Below are 24850 nucleotides of genomic sequence, written 5' to 3' on the forward strand. Positions count from 1 at the left end.
GTTCAAGGTCATTCCCAGGGCTCAAGCCTGGGGCATTGGTCTGACTCCCAATTGTGCAGACTTTCCTTTATGCCACGCTACCTTCCCTTGGCCAAAGTTCTTTTTCAAAAGTACATTCAGGGACGTCTCCAGTGGTTCAGTGGCTGAGACTTGGCACTCTCAATGCAGGGGACCTGGGTTCAATTCCTGGTCAGGGAACTAGATCCCACATGCGGCAACTAAGATTCGGGGCAGCCAGACAAAAAGGTATCTAGATACATAGATGGATATTTTTTTAAGAAAAAGTAAATCCATCACTTTGAGGTTCATCCTTAGGGTAAAATCAGAACGCGCGTTTCAAAGCATAAGGGATGCCAGCCCCGCCCTCTCTCCCTGGTCATCAGCATCCCCATAGGCCAGCAAGAGTGATGAAGGGCTCACAGGTAGGATTCCGGCACCTCGGGAAGCCTCCTGTATCCGGCAGGGAACACGAGAAAGAGGGGGCGGAAGGAGAAAACGTGCAGAGAGGCGTGCCGGTTTGCACCCCTGACACCCACCGTTCTGGGTCAGCTTGGTGGAGCACACGAGCGTGGAGATCTGAAAGGAGTCCTTGCTGATGGTGCAGCTCCCGAGGCTCTGCATGCTCTTGCCTGTGGCCGAGTGGCCCTTCTCCTCCAGCTCGGCCTTGGTGGAGGGCAGGCTCAGGTATGTGCCTGCGTCCTCCAGCTTCTTCGCTTCCGCCTGCGGGTTTAACGCCGCAACAGGTCACATGCGACTCATGGCACCAGGCAATTTTTTCCTACCCACCTTGTGATCCTTAATCCTTTGAACCATCATGATATTTGTTTTCTATTATTTCCTAAACGGTTTTTTTTTTTTAATGTTTTACATTGGAGGATAGTTGACTGATAATGTTGTGCTACTTACAGGTACACAACAAAGTGATCCAGTTATATATATTGTTGTTGTTTAGTCACTAAGCTGTGTCCGACTCTTTTGCGACCTCATGCACTGTACCTCACCAGGCTTCTCTATCCATGGGATTTTCCAAGAAGAATACTGGAGTAGGTTGCCATTTTATTCTCTAGGGGATCTTCCCAACTCAGGGATTGAACCTGCATCTACTGCATTGAAAGTAGATTCTTTACCACTGAGCCACCAGGGAAGCCTACAGTGATATATCTACATGTGTCTATTCTTGTATAAGTTATTTTCCTAACTAATTTGTTATATAATATTGAGCAGGGGACTTTCCCAGTGACTCAGAGGTTAAGACACCTCGCTTCCACTGCAGGGGGCATGGGTTTAATCTCTGGTCAGAAAAATAAGATCCCACATGCTGCACAGCCAAAAATAATAATAATAGGAAAAAACAGCCATAATATTGAACAGAGACCCTGTGCTAAATTGCTTATTTTTAATATTTCCCTTGTTCCTCTAGATGAATTCACACTCACAGAGCATTTTTTTAAACAGAATCTAATGTGTTATTATGGGCTTCCCAGATGACTCTAGTGGTAAAGAACCTGCATGCCAATGCAAGAGACATAAGAGATGTAGGTTCGATCTCTGGGTCAGGAAGATCCCCTGGAGAAGGAAACAGCAACCCATCCAGTATTCTTGCCTGGAGAATCCCATGGACAGAGGAGCCTGGCGGGCTATAGTCCATGGGTTCACAAAGAGTCAGACGTGACTTAGCGACTAAAACAAACAAACATCTCCCCTTAGGGTCAGCTAAAAAGCTGGTCGTCTGAAATGTTCATTTTCAGAATTAAAAGTTGTTAGAGAGCATTGTTGCCACAAAGACGGGAGATGTCCACTCAGGCCAGGAAAACCAAAGAGGCTTGAAGCGGTCAACATCAACAGCATCACACCAACAGAAAAAAGAGCGTACCTTGTAGACGATAAGATCATGCTCCCCGTCCCTCAGGGTGGTCCCATCATAGCGCATGAGCTTTACAAAAGCGAGGGCGAATATTTTCTCAGATTTGTCCTTAGCTGCAACAGAGATCAATAATCATTTTCAACGGCCATCACGACAAAAATAACATCATAAAATGCCACGAGAGCTGCCTTTCTGAAAACATTACAAAACTTTGACAGTCGTGTTAAAGGAAAGAAATACATGGAGATGAAGACAACATTCACATATCACAAAGGGATCCTTGTGCTCAAACTAATCTGTAAATTCAGAGCAGTGTTAGTTTCCTCGTAGAAGTTCAAAATGGAATCTGGAGTAAAGGACCAGGAGGAGGAGGGTACTTTAGAAGGGGAACATGGGGGGAAGTCTGCAATACGGAAGCCAAGAGTAACTGGAAAGAGCTAACAGTGAAGATGGTGTTTGCAGCACAGGGATTCACAGATAAACAGGGCAGAACACACAGGCCATCACAAGTGACCACTATAAGGTGCAAATCCTTCCCTGAGAAAACAGACGGTCAACACGGAAAATCAAAACAGACAGACGCGCACCTCGGACCCTCCACTAATGTAAGTCACAGATGGACTACACGCCTGAATGTGAAATTTCATTCTCTTCTGGCGAGGAAGTTCTGCCCCCAAAATCAGCGAGGGAGACTCAGTTCTTCATTTCATTCAAGTCTCCGCCAAGGAGTCACGTGCTTGGAAGTGACCAGCTTGCCCAGAAGAGCAAATGCAGACCCTGGTCATACCTGGCACTCAACTGATCGGTCTTCACCATGGCCAGGAGCTGAACTGTTAGGTTTTGTTTTGTTAGGCTGAAACCTAATCCCCACAAGGTTGTACTGGAGAAAAGGCCTAAAAGGACGGTCTTAAGGTTGACTGGTCATCGGGTAAGGCCCCGACCCTATATAATGGGGGCCCTTATAAGAAAGGGAACAGATACCAGCTCTATCCTCCCCCATGTGAGCTCACAGCAAGAAGGTGGCCATCTGTACCTGGAAGAGGGTTCTCCCCAGACCCGACCACACTGGCACCCTGAGCTCAGACTTGCAGCCTGCACAACTGTGGAAATCTCCACTGTTTAGTCACCCAGTCTATGGTATTTTGCTGTGGCTGCCCCAGCAGATTACGGCAAGTCCCTATCACTACCAGATTAACAAGCCTGTACTCTGTGTGTGTGCATGTGTGTGCATGCACTGAGTGTGTGTCTGCAAGTGTGTGTGTGTCTACATGTGTGAAAATTTATCATTAGCTTCATCCACTGGATTTTCCCATTAAAGAAACGTTGTGTATTTTTTCACTGCTATTTCCCCAGTGCGTAACGTAGTGCCTGCTATATATCAGATCTCAATAAACATTTGTTCTAGTTGGGGAGACACCAACAAAAAAGTTCTTTCAGATAACAAAGAAAACAAAAGTTGGGAGCTTGTTAAAGCGTTATGACAGGAACAGGGACAACCCAGCTGGATGGTCAGAAAGGTCTCTCTGAGAAGATGGACTACGTATGACCCAAGATGTAAACCCTGCAGGAAAAGAGACGGCCAAATACAGAGGCCCTAAATAGGAGCGGCCTGGCTTGCGTGGGGCTGACAGCCAGTGTGGCTGGTGAGCAGAGGGGAGTGCGGGCTCCAGGGTGGGCAGGGGCCCGATCAGGTAGACATGGTTGAGGACTCTGGGCTGAAGAAATGGATTTGTGATGAATTTTCTGAGATGCAAGCTGAACACAGCATGGAACCGTTGAGTTCAAGGCTAGAAAATACCTTTAAAATTATAGATCCCAGATTCTATTTTTAGAGATGAAACGACACAGGTCCAAGAGCAATATATCTGCCCACCTTGAGTCAGAGGTTCAAGATACTTACTCTAGGGCATCACTGCATGAGATACTATATCTCATTGATCTTTGCATTCCTGGAATATAATAGGTGCTCAACAAATGCTAGCTAATTAGATGGGTGAATGATTGACTAACCAAAGACAAAATGACAGATAAAAGCAAAATATATGCACCCTAGGAATCAAAAAATAACTTTGTGAAAGGGTTCTTGAAAACATAAAACTTCTCAGTGTTCAAGAGAAAAGGAAGAGATTGTTCCAAGTTTGTGCTATGCTGAGTTGCTCAGTCGTGTCCGACTCTTTGCGATCCCATGGACTGTAGCCCAACAGGCTCCTGTGTCCGTGGGATTCTTCAGTCAAGAATACTGGAGTGGGTTGCCACACCCTCCTCCAGGGTATCTTCCCAACTCAGGGATCAAACCTAGGCCTCCCGCATGGCAGGTGGACTCTTTTCTATCTGAGCCATCAGGTTCTAAGTTTGGGCAGACATGAAAAACATTAAAGTACATCTCTGTGAAATCAGCCGTGGTTCAAGACATGTGACCACACCTGCCAGCAGACGGCTTCCCCCAGCCCCACTATTAAGTAGAATAGAATTTAAAAGCGCATCTTTAAATTATTAATACTCTGCCTCTTCACATCAGGAATGGACTGCATTTATCGCATGTTCATTAGCAGCCGTGATGAGGCAGACAACACATTTACACGTCAGGAGTCACAGAAGACCTCATGCCCCAGAGGGCAGGCAGGGCTGCCCAACCAGCCAGATCCCCTACAAAGAAGGAAAACTCCTAGGAGGCTGGCCTCAGAAGGCACACATCTGCCCGCATCCACAGAAAACATCAACTGATGCATCTGGAATTACTAATAAGTTGCAGAACAGCATTAGACCGCTCACATACCAGCACCAAACTTTCCCAGCAACCCCAAGGACAGATCCCAGCATGAGAAACCCCGTCACCTGCTTCCAGAAGGGGTAAAGCAACACGTTTTGCTGGGGACAGTAGGGAGGGGATGCAGTGTGGCCTCAGCTCTCCCCATTTCTGCCCCAGAGCGTCCGCAGACAAGGCAGCAGTCAAGGCCCCCCGTGGCCCCCATCGCTAGGGTAGCCCACAGACTTCATCATCATCACACTTGCTATGCTCCATACGTTCCCCTAACCCCATCAGCTGTGGCCGGGGAGACTTCATTAATTATGCAAATGTATCGTGACAGCATCTTGTCTGTAATGAGTACTTAAAACTGACAAGGAAAGCAAGGATTTGGGAAATTAAAATGCTACCGAAGAGATCCCTCTGCCCTAGTCTACTCTATTAATTAGGGGGAATGATGGTGTTCTAAAGGGGGAGCGTGCTTCTGTGATAAGTCCTCTGTGCATTCGAGAACTCTGCCTGCCCTGCAGCAGGGCTCCCCACCCTTGCCTCCTCTGCAGCCCCTGTCCCCCGCCACCACGATTTCCACTGTGCTGGGTGCAGAGCCCACCACAGCCTCCAAGACTTGGCTAAGGTCCATCTAGTCATGGCTGTGGTTTTCCCAGTAGTCATGCATGGATGTGAGAGTTGGACTATAAAAGAGCTGAGCACCGAAGAATTGATGCTTTTGAACTGCAGTGTTGGAGAAGACTCTTGAGAGTCCCTTGCACTGCAAGAAGATGCAACCAGTCCACCCTAAAGGAGATCAGTCCTGAATATTCATTGGAAAGACTGATGCTGAAGCTGACACTCCAATTCTTCAGCCACCTGATGCAAAGAAGTGATTCATTGGAAAACACCCTGATGCTGGGAAAGATTGAAGGCAGGAGGAGAAGGGGGTGGCAGAGGATGAGATGGTTGGATGGCGTCACTGACTCAATGGACATGAGTTTGAGTAAACCCTAGGAGTTGGTGATGGACAGGGAGGCCTGGCGTGCTGTGATCCATGGGGTCTCAAGGAGTTGGACACGACTGAGCGACTGAACTGACCTGATTCTGTGCTCAGCATTGCGCCAAGGGGAGGGCAGCTTCCACTTCGCCTGGTCATCAATCGCCCCTGGGCATTCCCTCCTCAGGCTGAGATATTTGGAAAGATACACAGAGCCAGGGCTGAGGACCCCCCACCCGAGTGGCTCTGGTCCCCACAGGGTCGTAGATGATAAACACGCCCACCGAGGCACTCTTCCCGAGATGCTACTACATATACAACTGTAGCATCACTCGTGCTCCCAAATCTTAGCCAATGGCCAGACAGATGCAGCCCTCAAAGGGCAGCAGTGCGTCTTCCCCTTGTACTTTGAACTTGGTGGCTAACAGAGGGCTACATCCTTAGCAGACAACAAGTTCGACACATACGATGAGACACACTTCACTTTCGATGCTAAATCCTTCTGGAAGGTGAGTGACGCGAACAACCGTTCTTTCCTCCCAAAGTCTTGGCATCATGTCCAAGGCTATGCCAACACCGGCGAGAAAAGGTCAGCCTGAGTTCCAGACACCAGTGGCCGCCAGCAAAGCCAGGGAGGGCTCAAGATTTTCAGCACAAATGGCATTAAAAGCAATTTGTGAAATCTGTCTGTTACAGCTCAGCGATTTTCTGACGGATGGAACAGGACCACAAAACAAATGGGAAAGACGAAACCCAAGGGTAGAGTAGGAAGGAAGGGCACATCACTGGACAAACTCAAGAAGAAAATGAAGGTCTCCGGGGAGCAGCTCAACCAGAGTGGACAGTACTTCACAGGACTGGGTTCACATGGACACGGAGCTGGAGTGTCAAGACCTCTCTGTGTTACGGTGACCACCGTCTAGAACAATCCGGAATAAATGCACAATAAACACAAGCTAACGAAGCGTCTGGCTACTCACAGTCCTGGGATGATCTGTGTCGGAAGGTAAACCGGAGGTGACTGCGGTTCACGTCCTCGATGGGGATGGCCACCTGCGGGATAACCAGGGAAAGTCAGCACCTTTACAGCATCTTCCCCCACAATCGGCTTCATTCTGCTGAGACATCGTGGAACACTCGACACACTTCGACCCCACAGAGTGACGATCCTGTACACTTCATCCCCTCTGTGATCTTCCCAAAGGCAGATGCCCTTTGAAAATTTACACCAGATAATCCAGGATGCCACGTGGACTGGAAGAGGTAGCTGAATTTTTTCTTTTTAATGTACTGATCCTCACAGTGAAGAGTCTATTTTTTTTTAAAGTTGCCATTTATGTTTTTAGCCCCGATGTGGAGGTACCTGTATTCCCTCGTAACTGTGGAGACCTGCCCTTGGCTGCAGCAAGAAGGCGGTTCTTTCAGGACTTACAGTAAAAGGAAAAAGACCCAATACATGCTGCCTTTAAGCCAAGAGTGTCCATAATCTCATAGCTAATGTTTGTTTTCCAGAGCCGACCACTGGCCTGGTGCCCCAATACCCGAGCCCGTGGAGAGTGGGCTGGTTCACGGTGGGCTGGACGGGGGTGTCGGGGGGGCTGTGCTAGAACCTCGGGGCATCTCAGCTGAGGGAACAGGATCCATCTCCCCAGTGATGTCCTCCATGTACTATCACCTCTATTTTTTTTCCATTTGCTGTAAAGACAGCATGCCTTACATAAAACAGACCCGAGAAGAGACAGACAACAGCTGCCTGTAAAGGCCTCTGTCATTTGTCCCCAGGAAAGTCTTGCTTCTACGTCCAAAAGGAGATGAGAGTATATGTAAATTCCAAGAAACACCAGCGAGGTTCCTTAGCAACCTTCTTGAACGACTTTGTTGAAAGCGCCCCGGGGCTGGCAGAGGGTACCCACTGGCAGGCAGCCCTGGGGAGGGGGGAGGGGGTGCAAGGGGGCGACGTCCTCGGGATACAAATGAGCATCTCATAACCCACCCCATGGGAGAACGGGGCCATACCTTAACTGTCTCAAACCAGCGTGGCTGTTTCACTTGGTAGTAAATCACCGACTTGTACTCTGAAATCGCTTCATCACCAGCGCCCGGGAAAATCACATGCTTTAAAAGAAGCATAAAGAGTTCGCATCAGCCCTCGTACAGCCTGACACTGCATCCATCCCTTCCTCCCGGCCCTGTTAGATGAGCCGGGAAGGAGCGGGGGCGCCCCAGGAATGTCAACAACCCCGGGGCCCACAGAACACGCCTCCCCAGTAACGGAAGGACAGGTCAGGCTGGGGCCAGCGGCCAGCAGAACACCCTGCTCGCAGACATCTGAGATCTTAATGGCCACACGGTCTGGAGATGCTACTGTCCTCCACCCTCCGTACCCCTAGTAACGTTCACCCTGAGCTGCAGGAAACACCTGCCTCTTGGTGGCTGGAGAAAAGCGCTACAGATCTTTTTGATCTGTAGCTGACGGTTCTCCATCCCCTTCCTCCACCACAGGCACTGATCACTCGACTCTAAGGAGACACCATTAAGCCCAGGGGCAGCACAGCCTGTTTCCAGAGAGATGGCAGGACAGGGCCACTGGATATCAACCACCCAGAGAGAAAGGATGCACCCCCGTCCAGGCAGAGCCATGCCTCAGGGGTACCCGCAGGACCCTGCTCTGGGCCACATGGGCCCCAGGAAGCCCAGGATGCAGCCATGGTCCAGAGAGGCAGCTGGCAGGGACTCCTGCTTGGGCTCAGCCTCCAGTCCTCAGAGGCCACGGTCTCCAAGTCCCTCCCAGGACACCTGCAGGCTGCCGTGACCACACTGGAGGAAGTCTCCGTGACCACCACCCAGTAAAGCACAAGGTCAGAGGCCCCGATTCCAGTCTGAGTTCCACCTCTCACGGGCTCTCTAACCTCGGTCAAGTTGATTGATTTCTCTGGACCTCGGTTTCCTCCAGTCTCAAAAGATACTAATGACAGTATCTGAACATCTAGTGTAGCCGCTCGCCCTCCAAGCCTTGGGTTTACGCTGGCAAGCAGGGGCCCAGGAGGGATTTGGCAAAGGTGGTCAGGACCCCAGGGACATCGGAGACCGTCCGGTTGCAGGACCCAGTGGAAACCAGCCCTTTTGGGCAAGGGAAAAGGAAGAAAAGGCAAACATTCTTCCCGGGAAATAAGACTGGCTTTTCACATTCCGAAGCAGAGGCAAGGCTCACACGAGGGAGGTAAGACTCCAACACCACAGCTTCAGCTTTGCAACAACAAATACCTCCAGCCGTTTTCCATCTTCATCGTAAACAGACACCGTAACTTCAACATTCTTAGCTGTCGTCTTGCTTCCTTTATCAAAATCTCCTTGAACTAATGTTACATAGATATCATTTCGAACATCACCTGGGGGGAAAAAATTACACCTTTGAAACCAATCCATTATTCATCGTGTAACCGTGAATTTTGTCAAACTAACTCACAGTCTCTCTGAGCAGAGTATCATAAATACTGTATTAGGTGATTATGAAGTATTTTCCACAAAATAGTCTCCGCATTTAATAGCATGACAAAGGCAATTTTCATCATCACCGTAAGACTTGCAAGAAAGAGGAAAATGTCTCTGCCTCCAATTATCTGCTCAGGGCTTCTCATGGGCAGTGGGCTCCTATACTCTGTGGGCAGCCTATGCCCAGAGCAGCTCGGATGCCGTCAGTGGGTCTGCACTGACCCGACCCTCACCCCAACCCTCAGCATCCATGGCCCCCTGTGACCCACATCAGCAGCCCTTGTCCTCTGAGTCCCAGCAGTCAGCACCCCGAGGATCAGCAGCAACACTGGCCTCCTTTCCATTCCACTAAGGAGTTGAACAAAGAGCAGCATTTGAACCACAGGCCAATGTCCTGAGTTGACACCCAGGATCGGGGACTAGGGATAGGTCAAGAAACTTTCTGCAAAGGATCGTCTCTCCTGCTGGTAGGCAGCTGTCCGGATTCTGAATGAGGCCACAGGGAGCAGAAGAAAAGACTCAGATGTTTGAAAGTGGGATGGGCCTTAAAGTGTGCATAAGAAAAAATATACGACCACACACACGCAACAGATGAGCTCAAGACGCTTCCTCCAGCTGAGAACACACGAAGCCCCTGGTACGGGTCCGATTGGGAAAACTCTGCAAGCTTCGTTAGCAGCATGATTTAGAGAGGCACGGGTACCCTCTGAAGGCTGCTCTGCCGTCTGTCTGGCCGCCTCCCACGTCTGACACAACTTCCCTCCCCCGGGGAACACGGGCAAGGGTTCTGTCAAGAGTGGCAAACGACCTGCTCTGGGCAAAGAACGAGGATCCCAGAAGGAGAAAAAAATCCCACCGGTTTCTTGTTTTTCTTTTGCTTTTTAGATGGCTCTATTCTGGCTTTTAATGTATCCGACTATTAAATTAAGCTTTCATTTAAAAGTCGTCATTGTAATAATCCCTGTGGGTGGCTACCACTGCCACAGCAGCTGCGGGAAGGAAACAGGGGGTCACTGATACTGACCACGGAGAAGTCCAGGAGGACGGCACCCAGGGCCAGGGAGGAGGCAAGGCTGTAGGCCCAGGTTGCCGCTGTTCAGTCCCCAAGTCGTGTGCAACTCTTTGTGACACCATGGACTGCAGCGCGCCAGGCCTCCCTGTCCGTCACCAACTCCCGGAGTCCACCCAAACGCATGTCCGTCAAGTCAGTGATGCCAACCAACCATCTCATCCTCTGTCACCCTCTTCTTCTGCCCTCAGTTTTTCCCAGCATCAGGGTCTTGTCCAGTGAGTCTGCTTTTCACATCAGGTGGCCAAAGTATTGACGCTTCAGCATCAGTCCTTCCAATGAATATTCAGAGTTGATTTCCTTGCTGTGTGACCTCAGACAAGCCGCTTAACCTTCAGGGCTACTCACCACTAAACCACCTCACCTATAAGGCGTGTAGTCTGCACAAACTCTCCACCTGAAAATTCTATCAGAGCACCAAGGCCGTCATCAAAAAGGGCTACAACAGCTTCACACAGGGCTTCAGCAGCCAGAGAAGCGGCATGTGCTGGGGAGCAGGGTGGCTGAACCTCAGAGTCTCCTACTCCGATCAGCCTAGAGATTCTGGCTCCAGGCCAGAAGTAAAATCCCATAAGGAGGTCAGCATCCCTAAGGGGCACTCATGAGAGTGTCTTAGCCAGTGCCTCCCGGGCTCTCATTCTGGGGAGGAAGGAGTCGGAAGCAGACTGAAGGGGCCCAGCCAAGTCTCCAGCCACCTTCTTAGCTCAGGGGACAACTGTGCTCCCCACCAGGATCCTTCCCAAGGACCCCGGGATTTCCAGCGGGCCACGAGCAGGTGTGAGAAGCAGGGACAACGGTGGCACAGCCATCTCTCCCACTGTGCAAAGGAGACGCATGTCTCCATAAACACGCGTGTGACTGGATGGCACAGGTTCTACCAGGCTTAACGCAGGGATCTGAGTGAACACGCCCCCACCAAGGGTAAGATGCTCCCAGCCTCTCAGCATCCCTCAGCCCCAGAGAACATAGGTGAGTCCCTCAAGCCGGGCTTGCTCACTGCAGGAACCCCAAGCACCAACTCATCACACAGAACAAGCCAGAACAATGGTCAGCTGTACAGTTTCCCCACAAACCTATTAGGAGATTATCTTAGAGGTTTAGACTTACTCTTTAAGTCTGTCAGTCGTAAGGGAGACATAACCAGTGTGAACTAGAAGTTTCCCAGGTTTCCCATCACTTGAAGAGAGAGAGGGAGTAGAAAGAACATGCCCCTGAAATGCCCTTGAAATAAACAAAGCGATAACTCTGAAGCACCCTTGTGCACACAAGGGCTCCTGATGTCAATAACGCTGTCCTCATGTATAAATCTGCATCTCAAATCCCCACGTAAATGCTATGTCCACTAGAAGTCCAAATTTGTTAGCCGTGTACAGAGCAGACGACTTCTACAAGCAATAGCTGTCCCATCGTCTCTAAACGTGCTATGTGTCACGCTTTCCTCCTATACAGGTGAGACTGGCTAACACTCCATCTAGCCGACGTTAGATGTCTTTTCCTATCAATTTAACAGCGTTGACAATGAGCCACAATCGCCTGGAGGGACAGAGGTAACATGTCCCTGAAATGCCCTAAAATAAACAAAGTGATAACTTTGAAGCACCTGAGTGACCAGCTCTTCCCTGTGAACCTACAGCAAAGCCCTGCACCAGGGGCCACAAGCAAGCGCTGACCACAGGGTGGTTTGGCCTCATTTCCACTGTTCATTAGTCATGTGACTTGAGGCTGTGGCTTAATCGTGATGGGAATTAGTTCAACAGCCATGTGTAGGCTTCCAAGATCCTTTTGAGGATCAAGCTAGGTAATTAATGGCAACATTATCTGCAAACCAACAAGTGTCCCACAGATATCAGGGATAAAGATTCACAGGCTTCCCAAGATCTCATGACATCAAATCTGATGATTAATATGAATATTATTTGGAAACTGAAGTCATATTGTAAATATCACAGATTAAGCTTAATATGGGATCTCATCAGTTTAATAAGCTTAACCATGGTTGGATGGGGGCGGTACTGGCGTGATAACACACACTGAGTGGGAACCAGGTGTAAACATCACAAGCTTCCTCATGGAACCTGTATGTTCACCCGATTGGCTGTATGGAACCCGTATGTTCACCCACATGTTCACTCGTGTCGGCTGTCCCTTTCTGCTCCTCCTTCCTCCTTTTGATCAGCTGTCCATCCAGACAGTGTCCCTGTCTCCCTCATTCAACCCTTGTCTTTGGGAGGAGCTGCCCCCTCCCAGAAGTCCCAGTGGCCGACATGCACCTGCCCCCACCCCGGCCTGTCACTGGCCAGGGTCCCCAGGGGACCTGAGCAGGCGGCTCAGATGACGATCAGTCTCCCTGTTTGGAAGCACTGGGTGGAAAGCATGTCATCTGCTTCAGGACACTGGGATTTGGGAAGAAGATGGGTGCTGCCCTGACCCTTCCCCAGAGGATAAAGTCAAGTTGCAAAGGAGACGGTGCAGAGAACCACAGCTGGCGGTCCAGGCTGACCTGGCAGCAGGCTCTGTCTCTCTTCCTCAGTCACACGACCGGCAAATACCCCAGGGTGAGGCTGTTCGAGTTGGTCTCATGCTTTCTGATACTTAAGCTCTAAAGCATCCTAACTCCAACCAGATCTCCAGGTAGGAATCATTATTGTTCTCATGCCTGAGAGGCGGAAACACAGCTCAGAGAGATGGGGTAACTTGCCCAGGGCCACGGAGGGGCAGAGGTGAGACATACAACAAGCGGTGTGACACCAGCCTGCACACTCACAGCTGAGGCCGGGGAGGGGGGTGGTTTCAGGGTGGTGGACCACTCTGGCAAAGAGTCATTTAACCCATAACTGACCCAGAGGGCTATTTTCAAAACCTGGAACATATTAGGGTATATTTACCCAAACTGTACTCCCTTCATTGTGAACATGTTCTGGACAATTCAAACGCTGTTAGGGATCACAGGACAGACCCGGGGACATCATTGTAAGCCTGCCCCACCATCATCATCAGTCCATTCCTTGGAGCCAAAAAGGGAATTCTGCAGAGGCTCTCCGAAAGGTCCCCTGCCTGATCACCCTCTACCACATCACTAAGCATCACCAGCCAAACACCCTCCATGCTTTCAGCCAGGGTAAATGGGATGTCAAACACCCATCCTTCCCTTCCAGACAAAGCGGGCAGAAGACAAACGGCAGGCATCTTGATTGGGGCAACAACCGAGCGCAGAACAGCAGTGGGTTTGCTTGTGATCGTGGTGGCATTTCCCAGCTGGCGACAGAAACCACCGGAGGTCTCAGGGTTGGGTCTTTGGCCGATGCTCATTCTGTCCTGTTGTCCCTGTTACTGTATCACCAGGAGTCGCTCCACAAGAGTGCTCCCAGATTATGACTAATACAGCCAAGAGAGAACTCCTCCCCTGGGCCTGATCCCTGGTTAGCTGTCACTCTGACCACAGTCCTGTCTGCGGGAATGAACCACCACCACGCTGGGCTTTACACGCTCCACTCGCCACTTGTCTAAGTTCCCATGCATACATCTCTCTTTGTGACAAGCTACACACACTCCCAATGCGGCTGTATCCAGCACATGCACAGAAGGACCAAAGGATTCATCCTTTCTTACCAGGCATGATGATCTCTGGGAAGCCCGTCTTCCGAGCCACCGCTGTGGTCCTGTCCACCAAATGAGGAAACTCTTTTCTAATCTGATGGATATCTCCAGGAAGTAATTTCAACGTTACCCACAAACCTAGAAAAGCAACAGATGTGTGAGTCATGCTATATCTGGTACATCTTCACATCTTGTACGTTTTTAGAAGTCTTCACGAAATCCATTTCGATGAATGAGCAGTTTTTAATTCACAGTTCAGTTCAGTTCAGTCACTCAGTCATGTCCGACTCTTTGCAACCCCATGAACCGCAGCACGCCAGGCCTCCCTGTCCATCACCAACTCCCAGAGTCCACCCAAACCCATGTCCATTGAGTTGGTGATGCCATCTACCCATCTCAACCTCTGTCATCCCCTCCTCCTCCTGCCCTCAATCTTTCCCAGCATCTTTAATTCACAATGCAATGTCTTAAGAGAAAATAGCGGTGGATGGCAAAAAGGGACAGGGGCCAGGGACGATGAGCCTGGCACGGGGGAGGTACCAGCATCTGACCAGCTGGGACACAAATCCCGCATCAGAGCACCCTAAGGGCATGACAGCACTTACATGCTACCCTTGCCCTGGCCTGATGACTCTTTAGAGTTGATAATATGTTGCAGATAAATCAGAAGGTATCATTTTGCTGGGAGGGGATTGAGAAGGCTATCATTTCCCATTCTCCCAAAAAGGATGATAGCAGAGGAGGATTCGGGAGATACATAGGCAACTTCATGAACCCACGAAAATACCCAGTCCTCTCATGCTCTCGAGAAGGGAAACCACGGAGCACAGGGCTGCGGGCCACCAGTGGACCACCCACACGACTGGGACGGCGGCAGCCAGGGCGGCCCATCCCTGTTTCACAATGCCACCGCAAAGGGGGGACTGATGCCACCCACCCCCTTCTCCAAGGGGGAAACAAGGACTTCCAAGCCCTTGAAACAAGACGCGAGGATGCCCAGGAGAGACCCTGGTGACCCTGTGAGCCCTGCCCGCCCACCCTCCCTCCCTCTGCAAAGCTGATGCGTTTTGTATAAAATACTCCCGGAGCAGCAAGCAGACAATAAAAGGGGAGAAAGCCGACACTTAACAAAGTCAAAGGCAAGAGACAAAGCAGTGCCTCTGTCAGCTGTTTTCAAGGACATGCCGTCCTGGTGGGGGTCGAGGGGTCACTCTCAGGAGGCAGGTGAGGGTCTCCCCATCCTTGAGCCCTCGGGGGGCCTGGCCTGCTTGCTCAGCTCTGGGGGACACCACCATCCCCCTACCCCCCCACCCATCAGAAGATCACATCAGTACCAGCTTGCTCAACTCATTGATAAACCGGTAACTAGGTGACACCGCTTGTTATAATTTAAACACAGAGATTAATTTTTCCTATTTATGCTAGGCTTAAAACACTTCCTCAGAGGAGGAAATGAGGCCAATTTTCAAAGGAAAAGTGCATTTTAGGTTCACTTTTGCTTAACCAGAGTAACTAAACACCAAGGGAACTAGCATATGCTGTATTTCAAACAGCGATCGATCCCTGGGTTGAGAAGATCCCCTGCAGGAGGGCACAGCAACCCACTCCACTGTTCTTGCCTGGAGAATCCCATGGTCAGAGGAGCTTGGCGGGCTACAGTCCATGGCGTTAAAGAGTTGGACACAAGTGAAGCGACTTAGCAGGCATGCATGCATGTATTTCAAACAATAGGAGTAGATGGCTAGATGTACGTGAGGATTCAATGTCCAGGTAAAATACCCGGCACCTCCGGGTCCAGAGTTTAGATAACTTGGGCTAAATATAAAAGATGTTGTCTACTGTGAAAAGTAAAGATGTAGATGCAACCCTAAACTAGGCCAAAGCCTGGAGGCTGGCACAAAAGAGACAGGTCACGTTTCTCCAATTCCCTTCCATGGCTCCGCGCACTTGACTGTGACTTGAGGGGTCACCACTGATGGGAATAGAAGCTCCGCTGGACAAAACCCTAGAGACCCCGCAGCTTGCTCTGTGCTGCACTTACTGGGCCCTGCCCAGGTCTCCCTGGAAAGCACTGAAATAGGCCTGAGAGTGAGCCCCGGAAAAATGTCACTCCATCACCTCTGTTTCAAGGCCAACATGAGCTAGTGACATGGCCCAAGGTCACTTTGGTTCAGGAGGCCACAGTGGTCCGTGTGAAAGCAGTCATGTCCTTGTCCCTTAGCTCTTACCATGACCTGAAAGCACCCCTCCTCCCCGAGGAGTTCAAGGAATCGGGGACCCTGGCCTCAGCCCATCTCTGCGACACAGATTTTGGCCGCAGTAACAGGGAGACTGACAGAGGCGGGGCTCAGGTCCTCTTTTAAGCAAGTTCCAGACCTGCCCGCAGTCTCCAGTTTCCCCAGGTGACCCTGTAATAAAAGTGGATCAAAACTCTGATGACACTGCACGAGGAGCCAGAGGCTGGGGACCCCATCCCAGAGCGACTCCAATCAAGTAGCTTTAATTGGATCTCCCCGTGGTTTTCAATTAAAGTGCAAATTGGGAGGGCTGGTAATTGATGAGAAGACGGGTCCTGGGTCAGCTGAAAATTGCCCTGTCTCATGGTTCGTTAATGTTTTGGGCTGAGGTTCTTGTTTTGTTGTTTTCAGGGGGTGGGTGGTGGGTGGTGGTTCAAACCAAAAGAAAGTCCCCCAGAGGGACAGGAGTGGCTAATTCCTGCAGAACATTCTTCAGACTCGATTCACACTCTCCCTCAGAACAATGGGAAAAGAATCAAGATAATTGTTTCTTAAAAGTCTAGTGATGTAAGGTAACCAGACAATGAAACAGGTCCATTCAGCTGAGCTCCACTGAGTTCATGGCAAGCCTCCATCTAATCAAGGACTAACGAGTGGATTGTTCCACCAGTCTCAGGCCTGGGCAACTCTGAAGGTGACTTCCCCTCCAGCTGCAGGCAGGGCCTCAGCAAACACTTGTTTTCCAGCAGCCCTCCTGGCCAGGCGAGTGCCAGCTGTCACCAGCCCAACGTGACTGATTCAGAGCCTCTGCCAACAGAAGGTCAGCCGCTGGGAAACTTGTCAGCGTGGGATTAAAAACGATGACTGCAGGCCAGGCGAGCGAGGAAGGAGAAATCCCCTCAATTACCCAGCTTAAGGGGAACTGGTCTGCAAAATGGAACCACTTTCTCAGGGGTATGGAGCGGGGAAGCCCCGCCAAACAATGTGGCAGTGCTTAGCTCACAACACGGGTGAGGAAACAGCAGCGAGAAGGACAGCGCGCACGGGGAGGTGGGCTGTGTTCAACGTCCGTGTGTCTCTCAACAGCAAGGGGAAATCACAGGCAAGGGATAGCTATTTCATTCTCTGCTGAAGTCACTCAAGTGTTTAGTATAGCGGAGATGGCTGGAGAAGTCTGAGGAAGACAAACAAAGGAGTTGCTTCCAGGCCCATCAACTCCGGGCTCTTTCCAAGCATTTAATCCTAGTATCCTAGTATTTGTATCCTAGTCAGCGTTCTCTCATCCAGGAGCTTGGTTCTCAGTAGTGCTTACAAAGATGACCAGTAAGGAAAGCCTCACAGGCTGTATGTACATCAGGGACAATGAGTAAACACCATTACCCGACACACCACCATTATCAGTGTCAGCAGCATCACCATCAGTATCTTTGTAGTCATCATTGTCATCTTTGTTATCATCGTCATCATCACCATCATCAACAAGGCTGTTATCACCATTACCATCATCATCAATATCATCATCAGTATCATTGTTATCATCATGACTGTCATCATCAGCATATCATCGTGATCATCATCACCATTATTACTACCGTTACCATGATCATTGTTGTCAATATCACCATCACCGTTTTCATCCACCACCATTATTATCGTCATCATCAATATCACGATTATCACCATCATCACCAATGTCATGATCATCATCAAACTAAAATTCAAACCACACAGTATATTCCCAGGCTCATGCAAATGGACACTTAGAGGAACAAAACCATAGAATACGTACCCTGGCCCTTGTGGTTGACTTCTTTGGCAGCAATGACTTTGTTTATTACAGTCTGAAGGAAGTCATTCTCCCCTGCCACCCTGGGTGAAAAACGGGATGACATGTTCAGCGGCTTGTGTCGAATGGCGTCGTCCAACGCGAGCCTGGAGGGCACGGGACGACCAAGACCACAGGAGACAAAGGGGCACAGGGACCCAGAGGTGACGGTAACAAGGGAACACAAGAGATCATCATCACCAAGTGTGACAGAGAGTCGTCATGAGTCAACGCACGACAAAGGACAGGATAGGTGACAAGAGAGACAGGGAAGAGCATCGATCAGGAAAATGCTGAACCACACAAGAGAAGCAAAGCAAACAAGGTCGACTCTATCCCCAGGAAATAAAGGTGCACCAGAGCTACACTCCACGTCTATCAGACAATTTACAAAAAGGGAACTGGTCTGAAAGTAACATGATTGAACAGTATTTGATCCCAAGGGATGTTTATGACCATTTCTTCTATTTCAGCAATTCCTGACCATATAGCGTAGGTCAAGCAGTGGGTGCTTTGAAGGGAAAAGCAAAATCAAGATGAAAAAAGAAAGATCCCGAGGACCCCATTGCTTGGGAAGCTTGAGTACACACTCTGCTCCATCAGACTATGTACTCAACATAGCCTAAAATAATTAAATGTGAAAACAATGGCATAATCTTCAGAGAACACAGCAACCATGTCTGAAGAGTTAAAACTGTGACACAATTATGAATATAAATCATCAGTGTTTGGGGGACTTATGGATCAGGAGCTTTTTACAGAAGGTGTACCAGGACTGAAAAAATAAATAGGCGACATGGGCAAAGAGAAATACCATGTAGCACAGCCAAGCACAACATGCAGTGAGCAAGAAGATAAGTGTATAATGTTTAAAATGATTTCCAGAAACAAGGACAAGTGTTATTTATCCCGTGAGCCCACATGACTCAAGGGAGCTGAGGGCTGTTTTCATTTACTTCCCCAAGTTAAAAAAGACAGAGAGAGAGAGAAATGTACACTATGATTCCTCCCCTAGAACTTACCCTGTGATATAATAAATCAGTTTTAATGGAGCAAAAAATGGGTTTCATTAGCATGGCATTTCCCAGAGAACTACTTTCACTGCTTATTTTGCTATTAAAATCATGCTTCTCTTTTGTTTCTAACACTGAACATATGAATCTGGATATCAGTCTTCCTTTAATGGAGCAAGAAGTCACAAACTACAATGCGAGTTGAATATGTAATTTTTTGGACATTTCACTACAAGACAGAAAAAGATGACAGCAACCTGCCATCTCAAGGAGGTCATAACATGTCCCAGTGAAATTTAGATTAGTGAGTCTAAAACGAACAACTCCTTCACTTTTCAAACCATAACTCAAAAAAGATTTTTTCTTTGACTTTTCCCAGAAGACACTAGTAGGCAACAGGTAATTTTAAAGCAGTGGTTCCTTTGGACATGAAGAAACTCTGTGGTCTAATATCTAAACGGCATTCTAAACAGCACTGGGCTGCACTTTTTTTCTCGTGGGCAACTTAATATTATCATTTTATACTGGTGGGTTTTATTTATTACCACAGTATCGGCTCATATTCCAAGATGATGTTCCTCTTGTTTACTGATCAAACTTCCAGATTCTGTAGAACCGAGCTCCCTCTGTAACTCTCACCACTGGCTGTGATTCCAAAGTATTAATATCATCACCCAACAGAACATTCCGTGATGAGAGGAATGTTCTCCATCAGCACTGACCCATCTGGCAGCCACTGGGCACTTGTGGTCCTGAAGGCTTTAAAGGGGACCACTGTGATGGAGGCAGGAAATATCTGATTTCAGTTAATTTTCATGAATTCAAATGGTTACATGTAGCTGGTGGTTACAGTGTTGCACAGAAGAATGGCTTTAAAGCAATGAAGCCAGGACAAACCTTTGCCTCCAGTTGTGGGGTGAAATACACAAACGTGAACCCCAATTTAGAGCACACTGATGGTTTTCTGTTATTCTAAATTCCTACTGAGCCAGGTCTGGGGATGCTGTCTGAACAGATCACCTGCCTGCAAAGGAACCACTCTATTCCACCTGGAACACATGCTTCTCCAGCCTGGGACTAAGAGCGTGGTTCATTCTGCAAAGACAGGATGTAAAGGGAAACCACCTCCTACCTCCTGCCCTCCCACCCACCTCCAGGACAGGATTCCTCCCACCACCCACCAGCCTCACAGACCTCCAAACTCCCTTGGTCAGCACCTGAAAACAACCAAAACTGCCTAAAATAAAATTTCTCTCAAGCCCGGAATCAAGTAGAAACTAGAAATGAGGAGAAAAGACAAGAACGCAGGGTACTACGACAGGTCATTCTAACTCGATTTATCATCTGCTCCTCTAAGCTTTCACACTGCCAGGAGGAAGCCGCCTCTTGCAATTAACCTAAAGTGCTCTAATTCCTCCTCCGCTCTCCCCACCTCTGTGTGAGGCGGAGAAGTGCCCTCGGGGGGACGACAGACCGTTAGCCAAGTGCCCTCTCTGGCTTTAATCTCCAGGGAAATAACACCAATTCTTTCAACCTTTTCCACGGGAACTGCCTTCAAATCGGAGAATCAATTTAATGAACCTCCCCGGAGTGCTTTCCAAGCTCGCCACACCTCTCGACAGACTTCAGGTCAGAACCAGACAAACCCTAAAGGCAAGCACAGGCAGCGTGCACTTGAAGCCACCCAGGGACAGAAAAATCACAAGGAGTATTTCTCGCTTTACAAAAGAATTCCGTCTTATTTTGTTTGGCTTTTTTATTTGGAAGACAGCAACATATGGTGATGAATTTGAAGTACTGTATTTTGAAAATGTGAATACTTTCAGATCATCAGTGATGTAAAGAGATGTTCAAGTGCAGAGAGGAACGGTAACTCTGCACATCCCACGTGATAAGCCAAGTCAGGGATCACACCTAAAACCTTCTACTTCAAGACCATAAACTCTGACCCAGGTGTCTTACGGCTACAAAAACGCCCTGCACCAGAGCAGCGACTAAGACGTCTCGTTATAACCGATTCCTATTCCTGCTGACTTTACAAACTGAACTATAAAGATAACTGTTACAAACACGCATTTCCCGTCCCCTACGGGGTAAGCGCTTGGTTGGCCCCGTACTTACGGCTGAAAGGGGATGAAGTGCTGCTTGTCTTCATCATCCACTTTCCCACTGATTATATCCGTCACGTCCATCACTGGAGACAAGGAAAGAGAGAGATGGCTGTGCTTAAAGGTCGCCATTACAGAAAACAAACAAACGAACTTCAGAACGTCTTCTGACCAACAAGAAGCATGAACTGACTGGTGGACTTTTTTTTTATATTCAAGTTTAAAGGATTTCCACGTTTGAAAGACCGATTAAGTTACCTGAAAAATCCCTGGCCAAATAGAGCTGGGGCTTAAATAGCGAAGCTCCATTTAACAAATTCCTCTATTAACCAGTTGGCACCAACTAAGCTGCTTTTCTCCAACTGAACTTTGTCAGATGAGGAAATACTCTATTTTTATTTACTTATTGATTTCCTTATTTTACTTTTGGCTGCGCTGGGTCATCACTGATGCCTGCAGGCTTTCACTAGCTGCGGTGAGCAGAGGCTACTCTCTGGTTGCGGTGCTCAGGATTGCGTTGGCTTCCCTTACGGCAGAGCGGGGGCTCGAGAGCGTGCCCTCAGTCCTTGTGGCTCATGGGCTTAGTTGCTCCGCAGCATGTGGCTTCTTCCCAGACCAGGGATCACACCCGTGTCCACTGCATTGGCAGGCAGATTCTTAACCACTGGATCACCAGGGCAGTCCAAATTGAAATGTTCTATCACAAGCAGCAGGTGAAACATGGCAAGTGTGAAGGAGGAACTGAATTTTTACTTTGATTTCACGCATTTATGCCAAAATAGCCACCTGGGTCAGGGTGACCACACTGGGCAGCACTGTTCTGCAGCCTCATGTCAGCCGCCCGGCCCCCAAATAAGGAAGCAGTAATAACGTGGCGATGGTTTAGCCACCTCATGCTGGTGTCTGCGGACAGTGTTTCAAGAAACACTTGACATCTAATCCTCACACTTACCTCCTCTACAGTTGAGGAGACTAGGCTCAAAGACCTAAACAAATTCGCCCAAAATCTAGTGGCTAGAACATCTCTAATGCCCCACCTCAGACCAACACAGCAAGGAACCCCATGAACAGCCCAAGGTGCTGGACACAAGCTCTGTCTCTGCTCGGCCTCCATACCTGATGGCAGGTAAGTGGGCAACAAGTTCCGGGTATTTCCTTTTGCACAATCCCTTCCCTAATGACATACTACCAAATACTAAATATGGACAATTTCCATCTCTACCACCCCACTTCCACCTAAAAATGGCAAAAGGGATCTGTAGGGGAAACAGAAGCATCCCATCTAATGTTAAGATGCTCCTATGCCCAAGACACATCTTGCTCACCAGTTCCGAACCATCACACACAGCAACTGTTTTAGCCCAAGTCCAACCAGTCTTTTGGCATCTGCAGCAGCAGCTCTATATGACAACCAGCTCTATATGGGTCATAACGAGCGAGTCTGCACCCAGGAGACCATCTCCCACAGCCCAGTCCGCAATAAGCCACCTTCCTGCCTCCACAGACCTCTCTCTGCTATCATGGGGCTCATCTCACCAGCTGACTATGAGGCCCCCTGATGGTCCAGCTTTCTTGTCAAAGCTCCCTAGTCTCTAGCCTTGGACACGTCTAGGGGCCCAGCAACTACTGGCAAGAAGGCAGCATGTGAGCAAGAAACACAGCCTTGGTCTGAGCACCGGTAAATTGAAAGCAGCCTTAGTTCTGCTACTTTCTAGGAGTGACAGTCCCTTTGGGGCTTCCCCAGCCCAGAACTGAGCAGAGAAGGCATTGAAATTGCCCATCACCATGTCCTTCCCTCACTGGTCTTGCTGTGGGTGGGACTTTGAGCATTCAAAGGTTCCTGCTGTCAAAGGAAGAAGCAAAGGACTTGGGGGCATCATCCCCAAACCAAGGCCCAAGTATTTCTATTTTCAGGTATGACAGTCCATCATAAGGAAGCCAAGCATCCAGCCATACGTAGTCACCATGGGCGTGGGACGGAGGAGGATCTGAACACCCCAGAAATATGACATCACAGGATGCAGGGGCAGAAGGAAGGGGACGTCGGGATGCTGCTGATGGAGGAGGGACAGCAAAGGCAGGAAGCCAGGAAGGCACGATGAGAAGTGATGAGAAACACGAAGCTGGGGCAAAGGGCCGGGTTGGCTCAGAGCGACGCCTCCCCACAGCCTGCTCATAGCAACCTGGCACTAAGCATCCAGGTGGCCAAGATGCACAGCAACTGTTTCCAGGGGCTCATCCTCTGCCAACAGTCAGAAGAGACACAAAGATCCCAGTTCAAGGACAGGCACAGGGTACCTAGGGAAGAATATGTTTTAACAGCCTCCTGGACTGTGTATACGACTGTCTAAGCGTATATGAGAAATACACTTAGGGCTGAGAATCACTGCCTTGAAATATGTACCCCTTGTGCCCAAAATGTACCATGACCACACTGCACGATGACATTTACTCCCTCCCTCTCAGAGTCGAGATAAAGTTGGGAAACACACAAGCAGAATGCTCAGGTCCTTACGTAGCATCTATAGAAACACACCAGCCCCACAGCTCAGGACAGCCACCCCTCTGGGCTGAACGTGGAAGGTTAAGAGATCACTTGCCCCCCTCACCACCTCATCCTCACTGGGCACTTTTGCTCTGAACCTAAAACGGCTCTAAAAAAAAATCTGTTTAAAGGGGGCCGTGCATGCGTGCTCAGCCGCTTCAGGCCTGTCCGACTCTGCGACCCTACAGGCTGTAGCCCGCCAGGCTCCTCAGTCCATGGGATTCTCCAGGAAGAATGCTGGAGTGGGTTGCCAAGCCCTCCTCCAGGAGATCTTCCCAACCCAGGGACTGAACCCGAGTCTCCTGGTCCCCTGCATTGCAGGTGGATTCTTTACTGCTGAGCCACCGGGGAAGCCCTTAAAAGAGGCCAAACAAAACTCAACATAATAACGAAAGCCCTGAGCTTCCTGGTAATGCAGGTAAAGAACCCCTCCATTGCCGCTCAAACAAGAAATCCAGTGATGTATCAGAAAGGAAGAGTTTTTCTCACGTATGTATATAAACTCCAAGAATCACAAAAAGGACGAGAAATAGAGGGCTGTGCAGTGAATGGCAGCCACCTAATCGCGAGGGAACATCGTTTCCCAAACTGTGAAAAATGAGAGTGACACTGAGAGAGGTCAGCTAACAAGGACGTCCCAGGGACGCTTTCCTGTCCCTCCACAGATACAGCTCATTTCTCCCTTTTCCTGCACCGTCACCAAAAACAAAGCAAAAAACAGAGTTCATGTCCGCAGAGAAAAAAGCCCCTGTGTGAAGAGAACTCTATCCTCTCTGCACTTTCTTCTCCTTCTGCGTCTTCATCACTTGGACCATTCTGTGCAGACTCATTCCCAAATCAATCCATCACCAAGTCAGAAACACCGCAACCCTCCTTGACCGGCTTCCCTCCAGGACAAGGATGTGGGACATGTGGGTCAGGGTCTCCACCCGGAAACGGGGTCCACCATCACCTCAAAGACGGGATTTGTGCCTGAAGCTGGTGGGACCAAGACCCCGAGCCGCGTGTCAACTTGAACCCACACAGAGACAAACAAACAGATGTCTCTTCTCCCCAGCAGACAAGCTTATACATCAAGCGGCCTGCAGCCCAGCACTCAACAGCCGCTTGTATTCACAGCGGAGGCCGTGGTCTCTCGAGTCTTCAGGGAAAGGAAGCAAATGGATTACCGGCCGCCCCGAAAGGCCGGCGCAGCCCCGAGGTCAGTTTCCTCGTGTTGTTGTCTCTCAGCTCCATGCGACCCACGCGGACGATCTGACACACAAAGCTGATTTTCTCCCTTTTCAGGTCTTTGCTTCCAAGGTCCTGGAAATATTAATTTCCATAAATTATTGTGGAGAAGCACTACTCAAGGCGGGTTCAATTG

The 24850-nt window shown here is 49.2% G+C and overlaps 1 protein-coding gene across 3 annotated transcripts in view; it reads right to left on the minus strand.

Annotated features, from left to right (window-relative positions):
• The window catches only part of DOCK1 (dedicator of cytokinesis 1), a 556115-nt gene that overhangs the window by 450247 nt on the left and 81018 nt on the right, over positions 1-24850 (minus strand). For 2 of the 3 annotated variants that reach the window (XM_081533032.1, XM_081533022.1), the window contains exons 10-18: positions 24654-24789; positions 20953-21025; positions 17783-17862; positions 13769-13894; positions 8863-8987; positions 7615-7713; positions 6579-6651; positions 1874-1977; positions 537-720 (exon numbers count right to left, since the gene is read on the minus strand). In XM_081533032.1, the coding sequence (XP_081389158.1) occupies positions 537-720; positions 1874-1977; positions 6579-6651; positions 7615-7713; positions 8863-8987; positions 13769-13894; positions 17783-17862; positions 20953-21025; positions 24654-24789 (1000 nt within the window). Of the gene's footprint in view, positions 1-536; positions 721-1873; positions 1978-6578; positions 6652-7614; positions 7714-8862; positions 8988-13768; positions 13895-17782; positions 17926-20952; positions 21026-24653; positions 24790-24850 lie in introns of all 3 variants that reach the window. The other variant, XM_081533018.1, reaches the window with a different exon arrangement.

Source organism: Giraffa tippelskirchi, chromosome 2, assembly GCF_054371585.1.
Source record: "Giraffa tippelskirchi isolate mGirTip1 chromosome 2, T2T-mGirTip1v1.2.pri, whole genome shotgun sequence".
NCBI classification, from domain to species: domain Eukaryota; kingdom Metazoa; phylum Chordata; class Mammalia; order Artiodactyla; family Giraffidae; genus Giraffa; species Giraffa tippelskirchi.